This window comes from Eptesicus fuscus, chromosome 2 (assembly GCF_027574615.1).
Source record: "Eptesicus fuscus isolate TK198812 chromosome 2, DD_ASM_mEF_20220401, whole genome shotgun sequence".
In the NCBI taxonomy this organism is placed as follows: domain Eukaryota; kingdom Metazoa; phylum Chordata; class Mammalia; order Chiroptera; family Vespertilionidae; genus Eptesicus; species Eptesicus fuscus.
In genome coordinates, this window is record NC_072474.1 from 22,956,676 (window position 1) to 22,979,533 (window position 22,858).

Genomic DNA, 22,858 nt, shown 5'->3' on the forward strand with positions numbered 1-22,858 from the left:
TTCTAGTTTTCCATAAACATGTCTTTGTCTCCTTGGTTATGGTAATTACTAACTATTTTATTCTGTTTGATGCCATTACAAATGAATCTGTTTTCTTAATTTCCTATTCAGATTGCTCATTGTTAGTGTATAAAAATGAAAATTATTTTTATGTGCTGATTTTGTATCCTACATCTTTGCTTATTTGTCCTAACAGGATGTGTTTAGTTTTATTTTTGTCAAATTTTTAAGGTGTTCTGTTTAAGAATCACATTTTCTGTGAAGAGAGATAATTTTATTTGTTCATTTCCAATCTGAATGCCTTTTATTACTTATTATCTAATTACTCTGGCTGAGATTTCCAATACTGTATAGATAGAAGTAATGAAAGAGGACATCCTTATCTTGTTCCTGATCTTAGAGGAAAAACGTTCAAATTTTTACCACTGAATAGGAAATTAGCTGTGGCTTTTTCATACATAACATAGCCTTTATTGTGTTGAAGTACTTTCCTCTATTCCTAGTTTATTAAGTGTATTCCTTTTTAAGGAAAACAATGATTTTCATTGTCACAAAAGTTTATATATAACTTATTGTGCTTTTTATTTTTTTTAATAAATCTTTATTGTTCAGATTATTACAATTGTTCCTCTTTTTCCCCCCATAGCTCCCCTCCACCAGGTTCCTACCCCACCCTCTGCCCTTACCTCCCCATCACTGTCCTCATCCCTAGGTGTATGCTTTTTGTCCAGTCTCTTCCCACACCCCTCACTCCCCTTTTCCCCCGAGAATTGTCAGTCCACTCCCTTTCTATGCCCCTGATTCTATTATATTCACCAGTTAATACTGTTCATCAGACTTTTTATTCCCTTGGTTTTTAGATTCACTTGTTGATAGATACGTATTTGTTGTTCATAATTTTTACCTTTTTTTTTCTTCTTTTTCCTCTTCTTAAAGAATACCTTTCAGCATTTTATATAATTCTGGTTTGGTGGTGATGAACTCCTTTAGCTTTTTTCTTATCTGTGAAGCTCTTTATCTGACCTTCAATTCTGAATGATAGCTTTGGTGGGTAGAGTAAACTTGGTTGTAGGTTCTTGCTATTCATCACTTTGAATATTTCTTGTCATTCCCGTCTGGCCTGCATAGTTTCTGTTGAGAAGTCAGCTGACAATTGTATGGGTGCTCCCTTGTAGGTAACTAACTGTTTTCTCTTGCTGCTTTTAATATTCTCTCTTTGTCTTTTGCTCTTGGCATTTTAATTATGATGTGCCTTGGTGTGGTCCTCTTTGGATTCCTTTTGTTTGGGGTTCTGTGTGCTTCCTGGACTTGTAAGTCTATTTCTTTCACCAGGTGGGGGAAGTTTTCTGTCACTATTTCTTCAAATAGGTTTTCAGTATCTTGCTCTCTCTCTTCTTCTGGCACCCCCATAATTCTGATGTTGGTATGCTTGAAGTTGTCCCAGAGGCTCCTTACACTATCTTCATATTTTTGGATTCTTTTTTCTTTTTGCTTTTCAGGAGGAGTGTTTTTTGCTTCTTTGTATTCCAAATCTTTGACTTGATTTTTGCGATCCTCTAGTCTGCTTTTAGGTCTCTGTATAATATTTTTTATTTCAGTCAGTGTATGTTTAATTTATAGTTGATACTTTTTCATATCCTTGAGGGTCTCATTAAATTTATCAGCAGTTTCTAGAAGATTCTTGAAAAACCTTATAACCATGGTTTTGAACTCTATATCCAGTCTTTTGCTTTCCTCCATTTCCTTCATTTGTGACCTGCCTCTTTGTCTCTGCATTTTAGCTGCTTCCCTGAGTTGATGAAGTGGCTTTGTGTGCTAGGTGTCCTAGCAGAGCCCAGTGGCTCAGCCTCCCCAGTTACCTGAGGTGGACACTCTTGGTGTGCCCCTTTGTGGGCTGTGTGCACAGTCTTGTTGTAGTTAAGTCTTGATTGTTGTTGGTATCACTGGGAGGAGTTGACCTCCAGGCCAATAGGCTGTGAGGATCAGCTGTGTCTCCACTGGGAGAGCTTCTGTGCTCAGCTTGGATGGGGCGAAGTCTCAGGGTGGAGCAGAGAGCCTTGGTTTCCCATCAGCCCCACCCTAAGAGGCCCCTGTGTCTCAGTGTCCCGTGGCAATGGCTGCACGCACCTCTGAGAGAAGGCTGCTCTCGAGTTTCGCCTGCTGCCAGACAGTCCAGTTTCTCCCCAAATGAGTCTGGGTATCCAAAGTCTCACCCGGAACTGGAATTCAGTGCAGTAGGGAGGTTTTGTTTCCCTCCCGAACGAGAAAGCTAGCCGTGTGCTTGCTGCCCGCCCTCTCTGCATGCCACCAGTAAGCCAGCCGTGTATTCAGCTGCCCGCCCTTCCTGTGTGCGCGGGTCTCTGCACCTCTGTCCTCCACAGCTCCTCTGAGTCTCAGTGTCCTTTCTGCTTTCCTTCTAGTTATAGAATTTCCACTCAGCCAGCTTTCCGGTGGTTCTGGATGATGTCCACTCTGTCTTCCAGTTGCAGTTTTGAAATTGTTGTGCGAGGCATCAGTATAGGTGTTTACCTATGCCGCCATCTTGGTTTCTCCACTTATTTTGCTTTTTAGAAAATTATTTCTTTCAGGTAGATAACATAGAAAAACATTTTCACAAAGAATTATCTCCTTTACTCTCATTAACTGTAAAAAAATAATGGCCAGTTCCTACAAAGGATGAAATGATCCAAATATTCCAAGTAAATAAAAGTAAAAATTAATTATCCTCAAAAGTAAATTTCTGTGGGAGACTGCTATTATTTGGACTGGCAATTAGTTTTTTCCAGAATGTTTGTTATCTTTCACACTGAATTAATTTTCATATTTTCACTGGGACAGAAACAGGAAGAAACCCAACTCACAAAGTTATGTAACAGCAAATGGAATTAGCACTTCCATAGCCCACACCAGTTATTCAATATTACTTAGGTTTGATTCTTGTCATATAATTGGCTTTATATTCAAATTATTGAGAACATCTTTGGTGGTATTTGCATCACTGATGGTATCTATGTCAATGAGAAAAGGATTATCAAACCATGTTTTCTCTTTACCATTGTTTAAGGTTAGTAACCCTTAAAGAAGTCCTCTAGTGTTTGTATGTGTCTGGTGATTTCTGCAGAAATATGGACAACACATGGCATTCACTCAATCTACAGCAATATATATTCAAGTACTGTTAATGCTGCATAGCTATTTGCATATAATTCTCTGTAGCAAAGTAGCATTTGGTCAGAAGATCTTATGGCTTTTTCAGTAATTCCTAAAATGGTAAATGCAGAGCCCTGATTAGAAAATTATATCTCTTGCATGGACAAACTTTTCTATCAAGTAAACTAATTCAGGAATAAATGAACTCTTGTCATTTTCTTTTCTAAACAGGTTTTCAATTTCTCTCAAAATAATTAAAATTTATCTTCCAAATCCAATGAAGCATTTCAAGACTTATTCACTGGAAAGTCACAATTATTTCTGGGTAGTAGAGAACATTATATTCTATTCATATTTCTTTGATGGAAACTTATTTAATGGCTGTGACTCAATGTCCTTTCATAAATTTGATAATTTTGACAACAGAATGCAAGCCTTCTCTTAGAATTCCTAGTCAAGCTTTTAGTTCAACATGCACATGTAGAAATGATGTTTATTGACAAACAGAAAAGTTCCATGGGATGACAAGCTTGGTAAGAGTTCTATCTATATACAGACATTGGGTTTCAGAAAAAAAATTTGCTTGTGAAAGAAACGGTTTACCATTTGATGTCATCAGAGTATCTTTGAAATGTTCAAAGGGAGCCCACAGACTGAATGTCCCAGATGTTATGAACGTGTACACTTGAATCACAAAACAAGAGCAGATTATATAGCAAAACTGATTAGTTTCATCTAATTCCGTGGTGGAAGAAAAAACTTGTCTATCTAATATTTATTGACTGTGATAATCAAGGTTCTAGAAAATGGGGGAGGACTAGATAAATGTCCTGCCCTAATAGGACTAATGTTTTGTTTTTTTCAGGGCCTTCTCCTTACACTGTTTATAACTTTAGGATGGTATCATTTCATAAAGACATGCTTTATTTTTCTAAAGTATCATCAAGATACATGCTCCATCAAGTTCACTGTTTGTATAAAGCATCTTTTGTTGGGATTGTGGATAGAAACCCTGTAGGGTGGGTCAAGATAAAATTCTAGTAACACTTTAACCTCTTTCTTGGGAGAAAGATTCACTGTCCAGTGAATTTTCAGAACGCACCGATAATGCTTCTTCAGTGTGTTGCTTTCATGTTTTCATATACTCAGAGATGAAAGAACAACCCATATTGTATGTGGTTCATTTTTTCTCTCACATTTCCATTGCCCATTATGAACAAAAATAGTCCACACTGTGAAACAATTTTAGACATCAAAATCTATTAAGGGAAATGATTTATGTTACACAGCTGTGCACAGCAGCATCCAACACTGCCAAGAGGGAAGAGCTCCTGATAGTGCTATTTGACATGAAAGTATTTTATAAAGATTGTTTTCAAAATAGCAGAAAAGACTCTAATAGGCATACATATAAAAGAAAATGCTCAGTTCAAGGTCTCTGAAGCCCATCCCTTGGAGCAAGATTAAGATTAGCTCTCTTGCAAGAAAAATATTGTGTGAGGAAAGAAAAGGCTAGTATAAAAACAATAAAAGCCCCAGTGAGTGTTTATTTTAGCGCAAATAAAATGATTAAAATTCTAAACAGACATTCATGGTATTTTGTTATTAGTACAAGTGGATACATCTAATTTCCATTTGATATCCCTTACTCATTGAAAAATTTTCAGACTCCATTGGGAAATGTTTTAACAAGGAGCTTGTAATTTCATTTCCTTTGCACAAAAAGATTTACAATCTCTGTTAAAATATTCCAAGCTTTCTCAAGTTGTGATGTCAGCATTCTTGACATCCCTCTCCCTAAGTCTTTTAAAATTTTTTAACATTTATCTTTATAGTTGGAAATAATACAAATGTACCCTTTTTCCCTGTTGACTCCTTCTAGGCAGCCCCTCCCCCACCCCGGGCCTTACCCACACTATTGTCTGTGTCCATGGGTTATGCGTATGTATGTATACAAGTTCTTTGGTTGATCTCTTCCCACCCACCCACCCCTGTCTTACCTCTGAGATTCTACAGTCTGTTCCATGTTTCTATGTTTCTGGATCTATTTTGTTCATCAGTTTATTATGTCATTAGATTCCACATATGAGTGAGATCATGTGCTACTTGTCTTTCTCTGGCTGGCTTATTTTGCTTAGCATAATACTCGCCAGGTCCCTCCATGCTGTCTCAAAGGGTAAGGATTCTTCATTTTTTACTGCTGCATAGTATTCCATGGTATAAATGTACCACAGCCTTTTTATCCACTCATCTACCGATGGGCACTTGGGCTGTTTCCAGATCTTAGCTATTGTAAACTGTGCTTTTATGAACATGGGGATATATACATTATTTCTGATTGGTGTTTTGAGTTTCTTAGGATATATTCCTAAAAGTGGGATCACTGGGTCAAATGGAAGTTCCATATTTAATTTTTTGAGGAAATTCCATACTGTTTTCCATAATGATTGCATCAGTCTGCATTCCTACCAGCAGTGTACTAGAGCCTTTTTCTCCATATTCTCTCCAGCACTTGTCATTTGTTGATTTGTTGATGGTAGCCATTTCTATAGGTGTGAGGTGATACCTCATTGTGGTTTTACTTTGCATCTCTCTGATGATTAGTGACTTTGAGCATTTTTTCATATGCTTCTTGGCCATCTTTGTGTCCACTTTCTAGAAATGTCTATTTAGGTCCTTTGCCCATTTTTTAGTTGGATTGTTTGTCTTCCTTTTGTTAAGTTGTATGAGTTCTTTATATATTTTGGATAATAACCCTTTATCAGATGAATCATTGGCAAATGTGTTCTCCCAAATGGTGGGCTCCCTTTTAATTTTGTTGATGGTTTCTTTTGCTGTGCAGAGGTTTTAATTTTGATGTAGTCCCATTTGTTTATTTTCTCCTGAGTTTCCCTTGTGCTAGAAGATGTATCAGCAAACATATTGCTATGAGAGATGTCAGAGATTTTATTGCCTATGTTATCTTCTACATCCTCTGGTTTTGCCTCCACAGCCATTCTTAGGCAAATCTTATAGACCTTTCATCATAAACATTGAAAACAGTGTGCAGTTCTGTGGACTTAGGTTTTATTCTACCGTAGTCTTTTTAAAATCTGCACTGCTATCCATTTTATCTTACTTTTCTATTCATTCCATTTTACAGAATATTTTCTATTCTCACAGGTACCTCCTGTTCCTGTTCACCTCAACAGAAGTACCCTGCAATTGGTGCAAATCATGCATAACAGATCTGAAAGTATTTGGGTTGACAATAAAGTATAGATAAATAATATTGCCTATATGAAAATGTTACTGAAAGGAAACAATTTGAGAGATTTATGCACATATTCTGATATCAATAACTAATGGATAGTCTTATTTAGATACAGTATCTTTTATAGTGCCCTCTAAAATTGTCCAATACATGAAAATTAGATTTTATAATCAATTGTAAAACCTCAGAAAACTCATATTTGAAACATAGGATGAATAGGAACCCCAGTTTCAGTCTTGAGGCACTATTAATTAATACATACCCTCCTATTATTAATCTCTTGGTTTAGGGTCTCACCTCATTCACATTTACAAAATAAGGCTTTTGACTTAGAGGAGCTTGAAGGCTTTACTTCTCTAAAATATAATGTTTCTAAACTTGTGACTAACCACCAGAGAAGACCAAAAGATCTGCAGAGACTTTAAAGCAAACGGTCCTAATGAGTCTGCCCAATGCAATAAATGAAAAAGATATTTTGCTATTTTTCAGTGAGTGCCCAATTCAGTGTGCTTAAATTGTTACATAAAATTAAAATAAATGTCACAGAACTCAAAACTATAGCACCCATGTAGGCCAAGACTGAAGTCTGTGAAAATTTTCTAATTTTCTTCAGCTGAGCTGTACATATTTATTATTAGATCTCTTACATATATAAATCTGTGGACTGAATGTTGGTATCCCTCCAAAATCCATAGGTTTAAGCCCTAATTGCCAATGTGATGGTATTTGGAGGTGAGGCATTTGGGATGTGATTGGGCCATGAGAACAAAATCCTCAAGATGGGATCCTTGCCCGTATAAGAAGAGACACTAGACATGACCTCTGTCATGTGAGACTGTGGCAAAGAAGTCAACTGTCTGCAAACTGGAAAAGGGACCCTCATCAGACATCAGTTCTGCTGGTGCTTTGATCTTGGACCTCCCAGCCTCTAGACCTGTGAGAAATAAATGTTTGTTGTTTAAGCCACCAAGTCTATGATATTTGTTATAGCAGCCCAAACTAGTATGTGTTGCTGTGGTAAATAGGATTTTTAAAGTATTTTTATTAATTGTTTCATGGCAATGTGTATACTAATTTTGCATCCAATGATGTAATAAATATTACACATGAAATTTCACTCTATCAATGCTTTACCTTCCAGTACTTCAATGAACCAATTACTGTAAAAGCACTTGATATTTATGTCATTCTAGTGAAGAAATGTTTTGCTTAGGTTAAACACTATCACCTCTCAGATTTTGAGAATGTACCTCTAAAGTAGTTTTCACATATTTTGCATATACATTTAGATTTATATAAAATTAATACACTTTGAAAAAAATGTTTGTTCTTAAATTCAAACAAATAATTTGTAAAAGAAATTAGGTAAAATCTTAAATCTTTATGATATATTCCATCAAACCAAAGTATAAAAGACTTCTGTCTCCTTATTAAAATACTAGAGTGAATAAAAGAAGTTCTTAAGCATGACATGTAGGTAAGGGAACAGTATTTTATTAACTGAATATATTTTTTCTCTTTTGGATCACAGTAAATTCTGAGAAAATTTAGCTCTAAAACAGCTAGTTCTAATACTATCACCAGGTAAGCAAAAGTAATTTTCTAAGTATATTTTCTGGGAACACTTCAGTGGGAGGTAGCAATATAACACAGCTGCCTTTATGTTAAGAAGAACAAAGCAGAGTAAAACCTTTGTACAACAAATAATTTGAAGCAATTGCTAGAAGTTAGACTACCTCTGTATTTAGTATTGACTCTGATATTAAAATAAATAAACAAATAGACATACAAGAGAATGAACACCAGGAGAAGGGAATCTGCTTGGAAGCAGACAATGCAACATTTGGAATATGATTTTTTTTTTAATATCCAGACCAGTTACACAACATTTTTCCCTGGCTCAGGATAAAGTCTAATAAAGAGGGATTCTTGTCAACACCAGAACTAAATAATTGTTATACTTAAAAATTATTTTCCTTGCTTACTATATATTAAATGCTCAGTAGTATGCATAAATAGAACTTAATCCATTGGGAAGATTCAGTCTTCCTAAACCTAATATCTTTAAAAAGAAAAACACACACACACACACACCTGAGTTAAACAGTTGGAGTATTCTTAAACAGAGTTCCATCATATAAAATAAGAACATTTTTAAAAACCTATGAATAGAATCAGTTGCATCTGAAATTCAACTTCAACTATGTCAATTTCATTAAGATAATCAGCCTATTAATCTATTTCTTAAAGTTCACATCATCTGGACATTAAAGGGAGGCACAGGTTGATTTTTTTTCAAAATGTGACTACTGTACCATCATTATAAAGTTAGCTTTAAAAATCTCACCTGTAAATTTAGCGTCACAAATTTTCATGAGAGAAATTGCTTGGCCATTATTATTCCCTCACAATATTCCTTCCCTCTCCACCCCCCAGTGTAGTATACAACAGAAATTCACATTTTAAAGCGATTCTCAATTTTATCTACAGGTTATGGTTCACGTTTTAAATAAAATACTGAAGTGGAAACTTCTCGGAAATGAAAATGAAAAACGAAAAGCCAAAAGGTGATCTCCCAATGTAACATTTTAAATGAAAATCTGTTTATTCGACAGATGTGTTCCTTCGCTTGCCTCCACGGCTGCACGTTATTAGAACCTTGCATGCAGCCGAGACCTTTCTCACCCTGCGGCTTCCTCCTCCTTTCCCTGAACCTTTTCCCTGAAGCAGGACCAAGCACGTTACCACAGCAGGTGCGCTAAAGGAGATTCACAGAGATTAACAATGGAAGGGACTTGGCACTTCTTGTCAAAGCAGCCGAGTGGTTCCTCTTTGCCGCTCACCAGAGGGCTTCCCCAGACAGACCCAAGAAGGGGGGAGGAAGGGCAGCTCGCCCACATGTAGCCTTTCTGGGGAAACTGGACAAATATCAATGCCCAGTCTTTGGTTGTGCTTTGCATTTAATAGTTACTAACTGCGTGATAGCTATCCCAAACTATGGGGCAAACATCACTAGACTGTTTTCTTCTACAGAGAAGAAATTTTTCAGTAAACTCTTTTTCTGGTTTTAATGTAACAACTGAATATGTAAATAGAAGGCCAACAACAGCAAAATTGAATGTGTAGAATCTATGTTAGCAGAAGAAATTCTGCCAATACTAATGAATAGCGTTATCTGAACGAAAGAATTCTGCAAACATTAATTAATACAGTATATGAATAAAAATAGAAAATATGTTTGAGTCAAGTGCTCTGACTAGAATTAGTGCCTTCAGATAACTAGGTCATATTACTACGAACCAACAATGACTCCATTTAATCCATTAGTTGTTTATGAAAGGCAATGGCATGTAAGAACAACACAAGTTCTTACTTGAGAAATGACATAATTCCTTCAGGATGTCTTATTGGCAGAGGAACTTACAGACACATACAAGTCTTTACCTATGTCTTCCCCTGGTAAGTGGTTTCCTGTTTATTAATATGACACCGGCAGGCAATGGAGCATTTTCCCGCCTGTGAGAGCTGGTTCTTCTTATAATGAGGTGGAGGTTCCAGATCACACCATCAGTAGGTGGTCTATCCAGGCTCCGGCCCTAGGTCCTGCGCTCTGTGAAGCCTGCGCTCTTTCCTCCGCCCGAAACCAAATGCTACCAGCCAGGAGCTGTGCTCAGTGCGTTATCATTTCACTTGGTACCGTCCTAGCAGCAGAAGTAAAATCTACTCATTTAACTTAGCATTTAGTTAAAATGTTTTCATACTGCATTCAACCTTAAGTTGATATTTTCCATCACAGAATTGTAAAGCTGCAGCACTGCATTTCTTTTGAAATTTGCTCTACTAATACAAAATTAAATGCTACATTTCTGCCTGTCATTCTTTCCATGTAATCAGTAAAAACTGATTTAAAATACATCCAGCTAGATATAGAGTCCTAGCAATTTGATATTGCTCAACTAGAGCAATTTTTATTTATGGACCTGTCTCTTTAATGAAAAGACTATTTTAGTTTCTGTCTTACACTAAGGGCTTATCAATTAAATCCATGCAGGGCCAGGTATCTATCTGAATCTCTCTGGCTGCTCATCAGCCCCTGGTGCAAAGGTATACAGAAAGTGGAGAAAAGAGGGGAATGGAACTTACATTGCTGTTCATCACTCATGTCCCCACAGTGATCTGTGAAGTCACACACGTTGTCAGGAGGCACGGAGACCCCATTGCCACACTGAAAGGCCTCTGCTCCTTGCTGAACCAGTGGAGACAGGAAGACACAGAAAATCCAAGGAACACAGGAAGCTCCATTCTTCGGAAATGCTAGCATTCTGGCCAGGCAGAAGAGCGGTACTTGGTATGTCTGTAGAAGTCAGGCAGTTGTAATAGGTGAGTCCCTCATTAGAAACATTATTTTTCTTTTCTCTGTTCTTCCTTTTCCAGGTTTACCTCTTACGACTGGAGACTATTGGTAACAATCTGCAACTCTGGCAAATGACTCCCAAGGCAGTTCCTTGAGTCTTTCAGAGGAGTGTCTTTAGAAAATATTTAACTTGAGTAATTGCACCATTTCTCTATCTAGATAAGCATACACGTTTATTGCTCTGTTTAACAATTTAAGCCTTTGTGTTCCTGCTATCTCCTGAAAGAAAATTTAAAATAAAAAAGCGGGCAAGTATATAAATGGAGAGAAAACCATAATAAAATTATAAGTGATATAGAAATGTTCTGTGTGAATTCATATGCTTATTTAATCACATTCATGTAACTTAGAACATTATTGTGGTTACTAAAACTTACTCAAATATTTCAGGCCCAAATATTAGAATGGATCCATGGGAATGAAATGCATATCCTTTATTATTGAATAGAAACCTTGAATTGCTTGTTTAGATGACTTGAGAACAATAAGATTTTAAACGTTAAAAAGACATTAGAGATCATTATTTTACAAATCATATAACTGGGGTCCAAGAAAATATATGAGGAAATAGAATCACTTGGTGTTAGAAAGTAGAAAAATATCCTATTGCTGAGTGCAGTGCTCGTCCTTCTATAGTCAGTTCGTTTTCATTTACTTTTACAGGTGAAACACATGATTTTAGATGCATCTTTGGAATGCACAGTGTACCAAAGTTCAGAATACATTGACATATTAATAAAATTCTATGGGCTGAATAATTATAGAAGTTATGTGAAGTTGAATATTCAAAATATTCCTTTATATTTGATTTCTTAAAGGCATGTTAAAGTTCTTTTTCAACTACTTTCTTTTAATTTCTGAAATATGACAACAAGAGACAGAGATAGCCCAGGAGGTTATGAGAAGCAAGTGGACCATGTGCAGTGGCAAGGACAATAGGTCAGGGGCAGAGAATGCATCTGCACATTTAAAGAAAGTCTGAGAAAAGTAAGATTCCCCCCCCACACACACACACACACATTCTAGAAAGAAAAGACCCAATGAGAATATTAAATTCTAAGATATGAGCATTCAGGACTCAGGGAGGAAAATCCATACTTTTGGATTATCATTGAGCACTCCACAGTCTCTAGTATTTCATTGCTCTGTGCTTTAATCCAACTTCATACCTATTTGTTCTCCTTATTTCTCTGTTTTATAAAAGAATATTGAGTAATACCTTATTATTCCACTTTGTGTGTCTCTTAAATGTCCCTTATATGTCCACATTAGTCCTCCTCTCTATTCAGATTATACATTTTTTTCACTTTTTTCTAGGCTTTCTCTTCACACTTACAATTTAAAGTATTATCTATACACTAGGGCTTGCTGCACGGATTCATCCACCTGTGGGGTCCCTCAGCCTGGCCTGTGCCCTCTTGCAGTCTGGGGCTCTCACAGTCCAGGACCCCTCGCTCCTTACTGTCTGCCTGCAGCCGAGGTGGGAGAGGCTCCCGCCACTGCCACTATGCTCACCAGCCATGAGCCTGGCTTCTGGCTGAGCATCGCTCCCCCTGTGGGAGTGCACTGACCACCAAGGGGCAGCTCCTGGGTTGAGCTTCTGCCCCCTGGTGGTCAGTGCATGTCATAGCAACCAGTCGTTCTGCTGTTAGGTCGATTTACATATTACGCTTTTATTATATAGGACTATTTGTGCACTGGGGAGGGGGTGTCCCTCAGCCCAGCCTGCACCCTCTCCAATCTGGAACCCCTTGGGGGATGTCCAACTGCCAATTTACACTTGATCCCTGTAGATTGGGCCTAAACTGGCAGTTGGACATTCCTCTCACAATCCGGGACTGCTGGCTCCTAACCACTCACCTGCCTGCCTGCCTGATTGCCCCTAACCTCTTCTGCCTGCTGGCCTGATTGACGCCTAACTGCTCCCCTGCTGTCCTGATTGCCCCCAACTGCCTTCTCTGCTGGCCTGTTTGCCCCCAACTGCCCTTCCCTGCCAGCCTGATTGACCCCAACTGCCCTCCCCTGCCAACCTGGTCACCCCTAAATGCCCTCCCCTGGTGGCCTGGTCACTCTCATCTACTCCCTGTGCAGGCCATTTTGTGACAACATGGGGTGGTCATCTTGTGGTGGCCATCTTGTGATGACATGGGACAGCCATCTTGTGATGATGTGAGGGCACAAGGGCCACCTAGGCTTTTATTAATATAGATTGTTTTTTCACAAAGCTATATCTGAAGTCCTGATATGATATGTTGTTCAAACCTACATTTTAAGTCTTCTTCCTGAGTAAATGTGTATATACACGCACATAACACAGAGATAGCCTAATTGACATGCCTCCTTGAATCAAAAATTAAACTCATCTTTCTTTCTTCCTCCCAACCAATTAACGATCACTCCCATATTTTATATTTCAATAAATGGCATTTTCCTCTTATCCAGTTTCCAAACCAGGAACCTGTATGTTGAGTGGACACTCTCACCCACTCTACTACCAATCATCAAGTCTTGTGCATTCTATATGTCACCTGAAGATTCCATCAATTCTTATCTCAGCAACACCCTGAAACCGATGTTTTTCTTACCCACAATGCATTTTCCATTCTTCAGGCAGAGTGATCATTCTAAGGCACAAATCCACTCCTACATATTTCCATCTGAAATCAGCATAAATGTCATACTCCTTAGCATGGCTCGCAAACACAGCTTACCTTTTTTTTTTTTAATTTCTTTATTGATTAAGGTATTACATATGTGTCCTTACCTTTTAAGACTTACTGCTTACTATGCTCGCCCTTATCTTCTCAGTCACAATTTTACAAAACTGTTCCACTGGCAGTGCTCTCAACATGCCATCTCTAGACGCCAGCTCTGAGATCCCGTCCCCACCCCAGTCACCAGGTTAATACTACTTATTCTTGATTTCCCAGTTTAGAGGACTTCTCTAAGGTATCTTGGCTGATTTTCCCAGGCTGGGTTAAATTTCCTTCCTGGGCTTCCTCACAGCCTTCTGTCCTCATTCATCCTAGCACCCCCAGGTCCAGTGTGGTCATTGTCTGTGGACTTCTGTGATTCCTCCATTAGTCTGTAATAATGTATCAGGCTGGTAACTTTTTCACTATTGCACCCCCAGTTATTAGCCAAGTTCCTGGCAGACAGGAGGTGCTCAATAGATAATTGCTAATGAATGAAGTTAATGAGGGCTTAAAATCCTTTCAACGTTTGCTGGGCACACAAAAATAAACACCATGAGTATGTTAAATTTTAAACTGCTACTCCATAAAAGATATATAACTCTTGTGTTCAATGTTGCTTTTCCATTTCTAAATGTGTGCTATTTTAAAAGGCCCTCTAGATTTTGAAATTGCAATTTTGTTTTGTATTAGCAATGCACTCCACCATCTTCCCACACTAAATAAGCAAATGATTGTGTCACGTCACAGCCCATTTCAGGTTTTCATGGCAGGGAAGAGGAAAGAGAAATAAGAAAGAGTAAAGAAGCATATAAACAGAAACATTTCAATTTTACATCCTGATTCTGAATTCAGGTCCCATAACATTTTATATATTCCATTTTTTTAAAATCACATATTTTGTTTCTCTCATGGTTGTTTATTGCCTAGTTTCAGCTGGGAAACTCCTTTATCAACTGTTATTGTCTAGTAAAAATAACATTACCCTACACTGTTTCAGCTGCCATTCATCATTTAGATAAGAAATGAACTGGAATGATGGTACCCAAAGCAAATCAGTATAATTCAGTCACATAATATTTTATAAAGCAAATTTATATTGTGCTGCCAGAAGATAAAATTATTCTCAGCTGATTATTTCCTTATCACTTTTTCTCTACATGTACCAAAAGGGGCAAGGAATAAACATGCTGCTAGCAGCCAGGGTTGTGTTTGCCTGGCTTGTTCAGGAAGGCGATATGTCTCATAGACCCAGTGCTCTAATGTTCTATTGGGCGCATCAAACACAGTGTCTCGTTATGTCCAAAATACCCTCTTACATTGTTTCCTACTTTTACTTTAAGAACTATTACTCAGTTGTCCAAGATCACATGAAATGATGGAGCTTAGGTGAAAACCCAAGATTTAAAAAAAAAAGACCATATTATTTTAATTGAATTGAAGTTGACCTTTGAACAACACAGGGCTTAGGGCACTGACTTCCCTTGCTGTTGAAAATTCACATATAACTTTTGACTCTCCAAAACGTAACTACTAATAGCCCACTCTTTACCAGAAGCCTTATCTATAACATAATCCATTGATTGCATATATTTTGTATGTTATATGTATTCTATACTGTATTCTCACAATAAAATAAGCAAGAGAAAAGGTTATTAATAATGTTATAGAGAAGAAAAAAATTCATTTATGGTATTTATTGAAAAAAAATCTGCCTATATGTGGACCCACATGTTGTTCAAGGGTCAACTGTATGTTGTCAATGATTTTCAATGGGAAATCCTGGCTGAGAATTCCAAAAGGCAAAATATTCAAAGCTGACAGCAAACTCATTTAAAGTAAACACATTGTTTTATCCTTTTTAAAAAATTGAGCACTTACTTTATGCTAGACATTGGGATAGGAGGCAGGAAGATAGGAGAGATAGAAGGAAGAATAAGACAATATCCCTGACTTAAATGGATTTACAACTTTGGATACATCAAAATTGTACAAACAATACTTCTAATTTTGGCTAAAAAATAGTGGATTATATTTCTTAAAAAAAAAGCTACCTCTCAAACTATAACAATGTTCAATGTTGGATGGAGTGGAATATAAAAGACTTTTAAATACATAACTGAGTCCTGAGTCTGAAAAATGTAAAGCAAAGTTGAAAAGGAGATAGGAGGAGATAGAGACAACACAGTGGAGTCTATTACTAAATGACCATCCTAAAAATAGTTTAAGAAAAATTCCAGAATTTATGCAAAATAACAATTGAAAGAAGGTATGAAATGCAAGGAGTAGTGAGTAAAGACTGAAGTTATATTACAGATAAAAGCAACACAGAACCCTAATTTTGAAAGATGTACTAGGAAAAGTAATAAAAGGAGTTGGGTCTACATGAAATAGGAAATTAGAACTGATATCCTTGCATAAAGCCAGAGGGAGAATTTGCTAGGAAAACATTCCTGGCACCTTCAATAAGGTACGTCAGGATTCCCATAGAATTTGATTATCCAAACAAGGGCTCACAGTGAAAAATTAACTGGAAAGTGACCAATGCTTCAGAGCCAGCTCAAATAATCACACAAACAAAGGCACAATAAGATATCCAAAGATTTCATACACTGGCATTATGTGATAGTGAATAATCATGTATCAAATCTTTAAAAGATTAAAATTTTAAAATAAGCCCAAGGAAGAAGAGACTAGGCATGGTTTTATAAAAGTGACCATGAAAAATGTAATTATTGGAAATGAAAACAAAATAGATAGTATAAAGAGAAAAAAATGAATATAGAATTTAATGAATTGGAAGAGAAATAAGAAAAACTTCTAGAAAATGCAACATAGAGACATATGAAAATATGAAAAAAAATATAGTTCAAGAGCCTATAACACTGAATGATAGGGCCCAACATGAGACTAAATGGAACTTATAGGGGAGATAAAAGAGAATATAGGGTGAGGCAATATTTGAAGTAAGCATTTTCCAGAAATGAAGAAAATCATGAACTCTAAAAATAAAGGTGCAGGATAAGTAAAAAAGATTCAGCTAGATACCTCATAGTTAAATTGAAGAACTCCAAAGAAAAGTGAAGATCTTAAAATCAATTAGAGCGACAAAACATATTATCTACAAAGTAATATTATTTAGACTTGCAGTTAACCTCTTAACAGCAACAATATAAGCAAATAAGAGAGTAGCAAGTGTAGCAAATGTAAGATAATGGATAATGTTTTTGTTCTGATGAGAAGAAAAATTACAGTTGAACTTATTAGCAACCTAAATGTTTACTCGGGATAAGGGACAAAATAAAGAAATGTTGAGATGATTAGCGACTGGGAGAGTTTATTTACAACAGACCCTAACTAATGGATATATTTTAAATTCTGCTGCCACAAGAATACATGGAAATAAAATATGAGTTCATATAACTAGTTTAATATATTTCAAAGACACCGCTACACAGATGACTTCCTCTGATGGCAATGACATTCAGTGTAAAATCAAAAAGGAAAAAAGAAAATTTTTAAGGAGAAAAAATTTTAAAAACGCATATCTAAATGATAAAGCGTTGTGAAGAGATGCCCTGGGAGTATGAGCCATCTGTTTCTGGAATTTACTTGAGACTTCAGGACCTGCTCAATTCTGGTCTTGTGTAGACTGCTTCCATGGACGATTTGGCACACTCAGATTTATGACTCGGTGGATTTATTTTGATCAGCTCAAGTTGCAGGGTCACTGGTGTCTCATGATCATGAATTTGGTCTCAATAGCTATTTCTCAAAAGGAGAATAGCTGTTTTCTGGCTTCACTCCAAAATCATAAGAACCTTACAGAGTTGGACATAGTCTTATCAAGCATGCCAATCTCCCACAGATCTTGGCACCGCACTCTTAACAGCTCAGGAACTTTACCTTGTTTTAGGTACCACACAGCCTTATGCTTTCTTTGCTTCCAAAATTCCAAACAAATTTTCTGCCTTTCTTTTAGATATAATGTGCAAGATGCAGCAAATTGACTCTCACTTTGAGAGTTATCTTCATTCTCCGAATTCCATGAAGGTATCAGAACCCTACATATCCTCTGAGTTTATCACCAACCTCTGTCACCTATGGGTTTCATCAAAGAATTTAGGGAAGCTGCTAATCCATGCTCACAGATTCTATCATAAGAATGCCATATGGATAGTGGGTGAGCATGATGCCCCATACAATGGGGGCACAATCAAGCATCTTCAGACACATTATGACTCAAAGCAAGTGAGTTGACTGTGTTCTGAAGGTATATTGATAGTGAAGGTATATTGCTGACCCTCTTCATTGAAAGCAAAATATTTCTAGCATTCTCTGCTTTTGGGATAAAGAAAAATGGTACATTTACCCCATTCACAGCTAGGCAGGGCTTTACTTATTTATTTTAGTAAAGAACCTGCACCTGAAAGACAAGCTCGCATAGAGTCGCTATCTCATTACACTTCCAATAATCCTCCATTAATTTCTGAGACCCCTCCACCCTCTGCATTGGACATAGGGTAGGTCAGATTAGGGGCTGCCAGGAGTTAGTGCTAGTGGCAGCACCAGTCTCTGCAATTCCCCTGAGGTGGGGTGCCCTTTGTGTGTTCCTATCTCCGCAGAAAGGAATGGCACAGCAGGACTGATGCTATCCTTAGAAGGCAGGCTTACAATGCTGGCCCTGGGTTGATGTCTGGGAACTTCCATTTTGGGAATGTTTCCTACAGTCTAAATTGTAAGAGTGGCCCACTGTGCCTGAGCTGTTTGGACAAACAAAAGTATAGTTTATCCTGGCACTTGCTTTCCTCTGGGAGTCTGAAATTTTGGTATGTGCCAGGCAGAGTCCGCATACTTAACTGAACCCCAATTTAATAAAACTCTCAGCACCTTAGGAGCTCTGCTGCTTGGCACCATTTCACCTGTGTTGTCACACTTGTTGCTGGAATTAAGTGTGCCCTGTGTCATTTGGCCACTGAAAAAATAGCCACAGCATGGTTTTACAGACCCGTGAGCCACTGACAGGTGGAGTTGTACATAAATTCCATTTATCACCTAACCTTCATCTGTCCTTTCCTCCATCTGATTTTTCCGAATGATAGGACCATGGTGATTTTCTGGATATCCAGGAATTAATGTAAGCTTAGAACCAGCATCTATTTCTCATTTTCCAGTAAACCATTACCATTAAATAGCACAGGCACAAGACCCAGAAGAGTATATGTGAGTGTGTGTGTGTGCGTGTGTGTGTGTGTGTGTGTGTGTGTGTGTGAAACCATATAGGATTTTAATAAGTGGCCCACCTCTTTTATTCCTATGGATAGCTAACTCCATTACCCACCACCAACAATCCCTGGTGTGCCTGGCTTTGCCGACTATAATGAGAGTATTATGGTAATCATGCGAATCTTGCCTCTGATAATTTAGTTTTATTACTGTCCAGCATTGTTTTGAGATACCATCATCTCCACTTCATATGAAATCTGAATAGGGGACCCACTACAAAATTGTGTAGAATACTGCTAGTCTTTTCACCAAAGTACTTCTAAATGCTTTATTATGCAGGGTCTTGTAGGCCTCAGTTCATATAGAACAGGGGATGAATAAACAATGCACACCAAAAATCATTGAACGTAAGCCTCCTTAGAGACGAGGTCTCAAGCAGCTGATCTGAGCAATCAGCTAGAACCTATTCTAGATGTTTAAAAATAAAGAAATCATTAGCCCAACTCAAAATTATGTTTCTCTTTATCTAAGCCAACCTCTTTATCCCCATACAGATCTCCCATTTTCTACTGATATGATTTAACATAAGGTTGACATTCTTTTGGTGGGGAGTCTACTCTTCACAGGTCTGTGCATGGTTCTGGAAATAGTGGGGATGGTGGGGATGAGACATGAGAACCACATGCTCATGGGAGGCAATGCCTCCAAATGAGGTGACTGCTTATCTCCAGGCAAGGTAGGACCAGGCTTATGAGTTGGAGCAAGGGCTACCTTTTTTATCAAGGTGGGGTGGGGTGGAGTAAGGCGTTCAAGTTACTTGCAGTCCTCCAAATCCCCCCCAGTTCTCACACTTTCATAATCAATGCCCCGACATTTACATTTTAAAATAAACAAATTACAAAAACAGACTCAGTCTACAAGTAAATCAAGGTTAATTTAAGGAAGCATAAATTCCCTGGTTGTTTGACCATGTCATTGCCAAAGATTTAATAGCCCAAGTCTGTCATTTCCTTTCTTTAAGGATTGCACCCAGCCAATGGTACAATCCTTGTATTCCTCATTCTCAACCATCATGATTTCAACGGCAGTAACTTGGTCTGCCACGCCCTCACCTTCAATATACCCTTAGTCCATATTAGCACAGATGAAGTTTTACCACTGTTGCCACAAAATACAGTGCCAAACTTACCATGCTATCAGGATTTTCACGGCTTTGAAACCCAATCAAGTCCAAACCCACCCTAAATACCAATGTCTTTGAGAAGCTACAGTTAGCAACCATCCTTGTGAACAAGTCAATTAAGGATCAGTAACACACAACAAACAAAATGTATCCCTCTTATTGTCAACTTTCAGCTAGTTTCAAAATACTGTGCAAGGGCTGAAGAGTAAACATTAGGAGCATTTCTAGGGATAGTTCACCGATTCCGAAATCACTATTCTGTCTTGGTGTTTACTTCTCAAAGGACCTGGATTAACACACCCAGCGTAGCAGATACCTAAGTAAATGTTCATAGGAACACTGGGAAAGGGATTAGAGAATAATTATAGTCAATATTCTTCATGGTGTTGCATAATTCTTCTCCCTATGGACCTGGCCACCTTTCAATCAATGGGTTCCAGACATGAAGATTGGCTCAAGTCAGGCTGGTATCTACTAAGGAAAATAAATTGATAATAGCTTTTTTTTAAAAAAGCACCAGACCCTGATTATAACAATGGTGACCAATAACCAAAGATTTGAGGAAGAAATTATTCCAATTCTGTACAATCTCTCAGTCTCTTCCAGAGACTTGCTCAGTGACCACCAGCTTCTCTCCTATTTTTTTCTTTCTTTTTTTTTTTTTTTTTTGCTCCTGCTCGGGGTCAACCAGAGAAAGTCAAATACACTCCCAAACTAGTCACATAACATGCCTCACTTTTAGTGAGCTACACCAACTCCAGCTTCGCCATGCCAGCAATGTCCAATGAGGGCGTACCTGAAGCTCTTCCCTTTTCTCTACTTCTCTGCTAGACTTTGAGTGTCTGTAGAAGTGCCAGAGACGGTCTCTTGTTACAGAAAACTCTTGAGTAAATAGCCTCTATTTATTCTCATTTTGGTGGACTTGTTTATTTCCACACTGGTAAGGGTGTTAACATGTCTCCCCCCCACTTTGCTCTGGTTGTCCTGCCCACTCTAGAGAGAGGATGCATCAACTCAGAAACTTGGGGATAAAAGTGCATTAGATGTGTCTAAAGTACAGACACTCAGTGTGTCAGTGTGTTCTGCCATTTACATGAATTCTAGCAGCTGGCTGCACTTTTCATCAACACCGTAGCACTGCCAACTTAGGGAGGGGACAGCCAGCTAGCGTAGGGGCACTAGCGCATCTGCCAAAGGCAGCTCATGGCAGACCCCAGCCCACTCACACCCACAACCAGGATCCTCCTCCTCCTCCCCCCCCCCCCACACACACCCATGTGTGGAGATGAGCAAGACAGAAAGTCAATCTTCCCCCTCCCCTTGAAGATACCACACCATCTACAAGCTTTAATGCTTTGGGATCTTCTGCCCAGAAAGAATCCTCAAGGGTCTCCATGTGGATGTTTTTATTCCATGTTTTAGGGTGTACGGTTTTCCCAACTAGGGCCCTGACTTTGGAATAGCAGGCATGCCTTGCCTGAACCTTTAAATGTCTCTGAGCTCTGCAGCTATAACTATGGGGCACCCGTCTCCTGCCCCAGTATGCCATGCACATTCTTCCATGCTGACTCTCAATCAGCCTTGAACTTTTGCTAAGGACCCACAGTTCCTCATTACCCATCTGCAGGGACCAGTACCACTTAGCAGTAAGCAGCCCACTCTGTTGTCTTTAAAAGCACTGTTTTCCCCTGCCTTCCATATACCCACATCCCTGCTTCCCTGAGGGCATTTATGTCCCAGGTCAATAAATATTTAGCAACTGGGAAAATATTTAGCAACTGCACTGTCACCTTGTGCCAGGGATTATTTTGCCCCATACACCATGCAAGGTGGTGTCCGTTTTACCCACAAGGTGATACTTGTACCAGCCCCAAACCTCATCCTACCACCTACTTTCCAGACCAGTCTCACTATCGCCTGAATGTGACTCAGGTCCCTTCAGAGCAGATGTGAAACAGAGGACAAGAGATTGATCTTGGGGGACCCCTCATGATGAATAAAGGGCTGGGAGCTGGAGAAGGAGGAAGTGTCTTCTAACACCTTGGAGAGAAGAGGGAAAAGGAATTGGACAGCAAGATCTAGGACTATAACACAGAGAATTTTTCCAGAAACTATTCCTGAACTGTTTAGATGTTATAACCAAGCTAATAAAACCAACAGGAAAACATATAATTTTTGCCTTTAAGACTTGAAAATGTTCTGTTGGCAATTCTGTTCCCCCAAGACTTGGCATATAGCATGCTGATCACAGTCCTACTTGAAAAAGAGCCATCCAGAGGCTCTGGAGTAATCAAAATTGTATGATCTCCCAACTGCGGGCTCGATTGTTTTCCTCCTCAGTGGGGTGGGTGCTTGTTATTATGGGTTTCTGCCATAACATAAATACCACTCTATAGCGAACTAACTGCACAAGTGAAGAGAGTATAAGAGAAGTCAGATTTCCAACAATTTTTGAAGTTTCTCTTTTCAAGATATCTATGAGCACACGGTTAAACTTTTCCCCTCCACATCACACTGGGGGCACTTCCCGTTTTTGACGCTCTCCTCTCCAATAAAAGAGACAACTTGTACAACACAACACTCCTGACCTGAGTTCCTCCCCAGAAAAGCCAGAAGCTGGTGTGGGTGGCACCAGCCTCCCGTCAGGTATCATTGCGGGGTGCACTCCACAAGGCTGAAGCCTAAGAAAAAAATTACGTGTTTCAAAATTTATGTCAACCTGTGAATAAGAAGAAAAGAAGGAAGAGATACAAACGCAGTCTCTAAATTTCTGTGGTCCCTGATCTCCCTCTCTCCCTGAAACTCCTGCCCCACACCTTCTATCCCTAACACTACTCAGAGGCGGAACCAGTACAAGGGCAGCCCTGTTCAGAATTTGAAAGCCAGTCTCTCCCCCTTTTCCCTCCTCCACTCTGTCTCCTAGTTACATAATCTTAAGT

The 22,858-nt window shown here is 38.5% G+C and overlaps 1 protein-coding gene across 1 annotated transcript in view; it reads right to left on the minus strand.

The window, feature by feature from the left end:
• The window catches only part of MALRD1 (MAM and LDL receptor class A domain containing 1), a 640,413-nt gene extending 628,908 nt beyond the window's left edge, over positions 1–11,505 (minus strand). The window contains exons 1-2 of the mRNA XM_054724807.1: positions 11,473–11,505; positions 10,547–10,757 (exon numbers count right to left, since the gene is read on the minus strand). Of these exons, the coding sequence (XP_054580782.1) occupies positions 10,547–10,757; positions 11,473–11,505 (244 nt within the window). The remainder of the gene's footprint in view (positions 1–10,546; positions 10,758–11,472) is intronic.
• Positions 11,506–22,858: the final 11,353 nt, after the last annotated feature.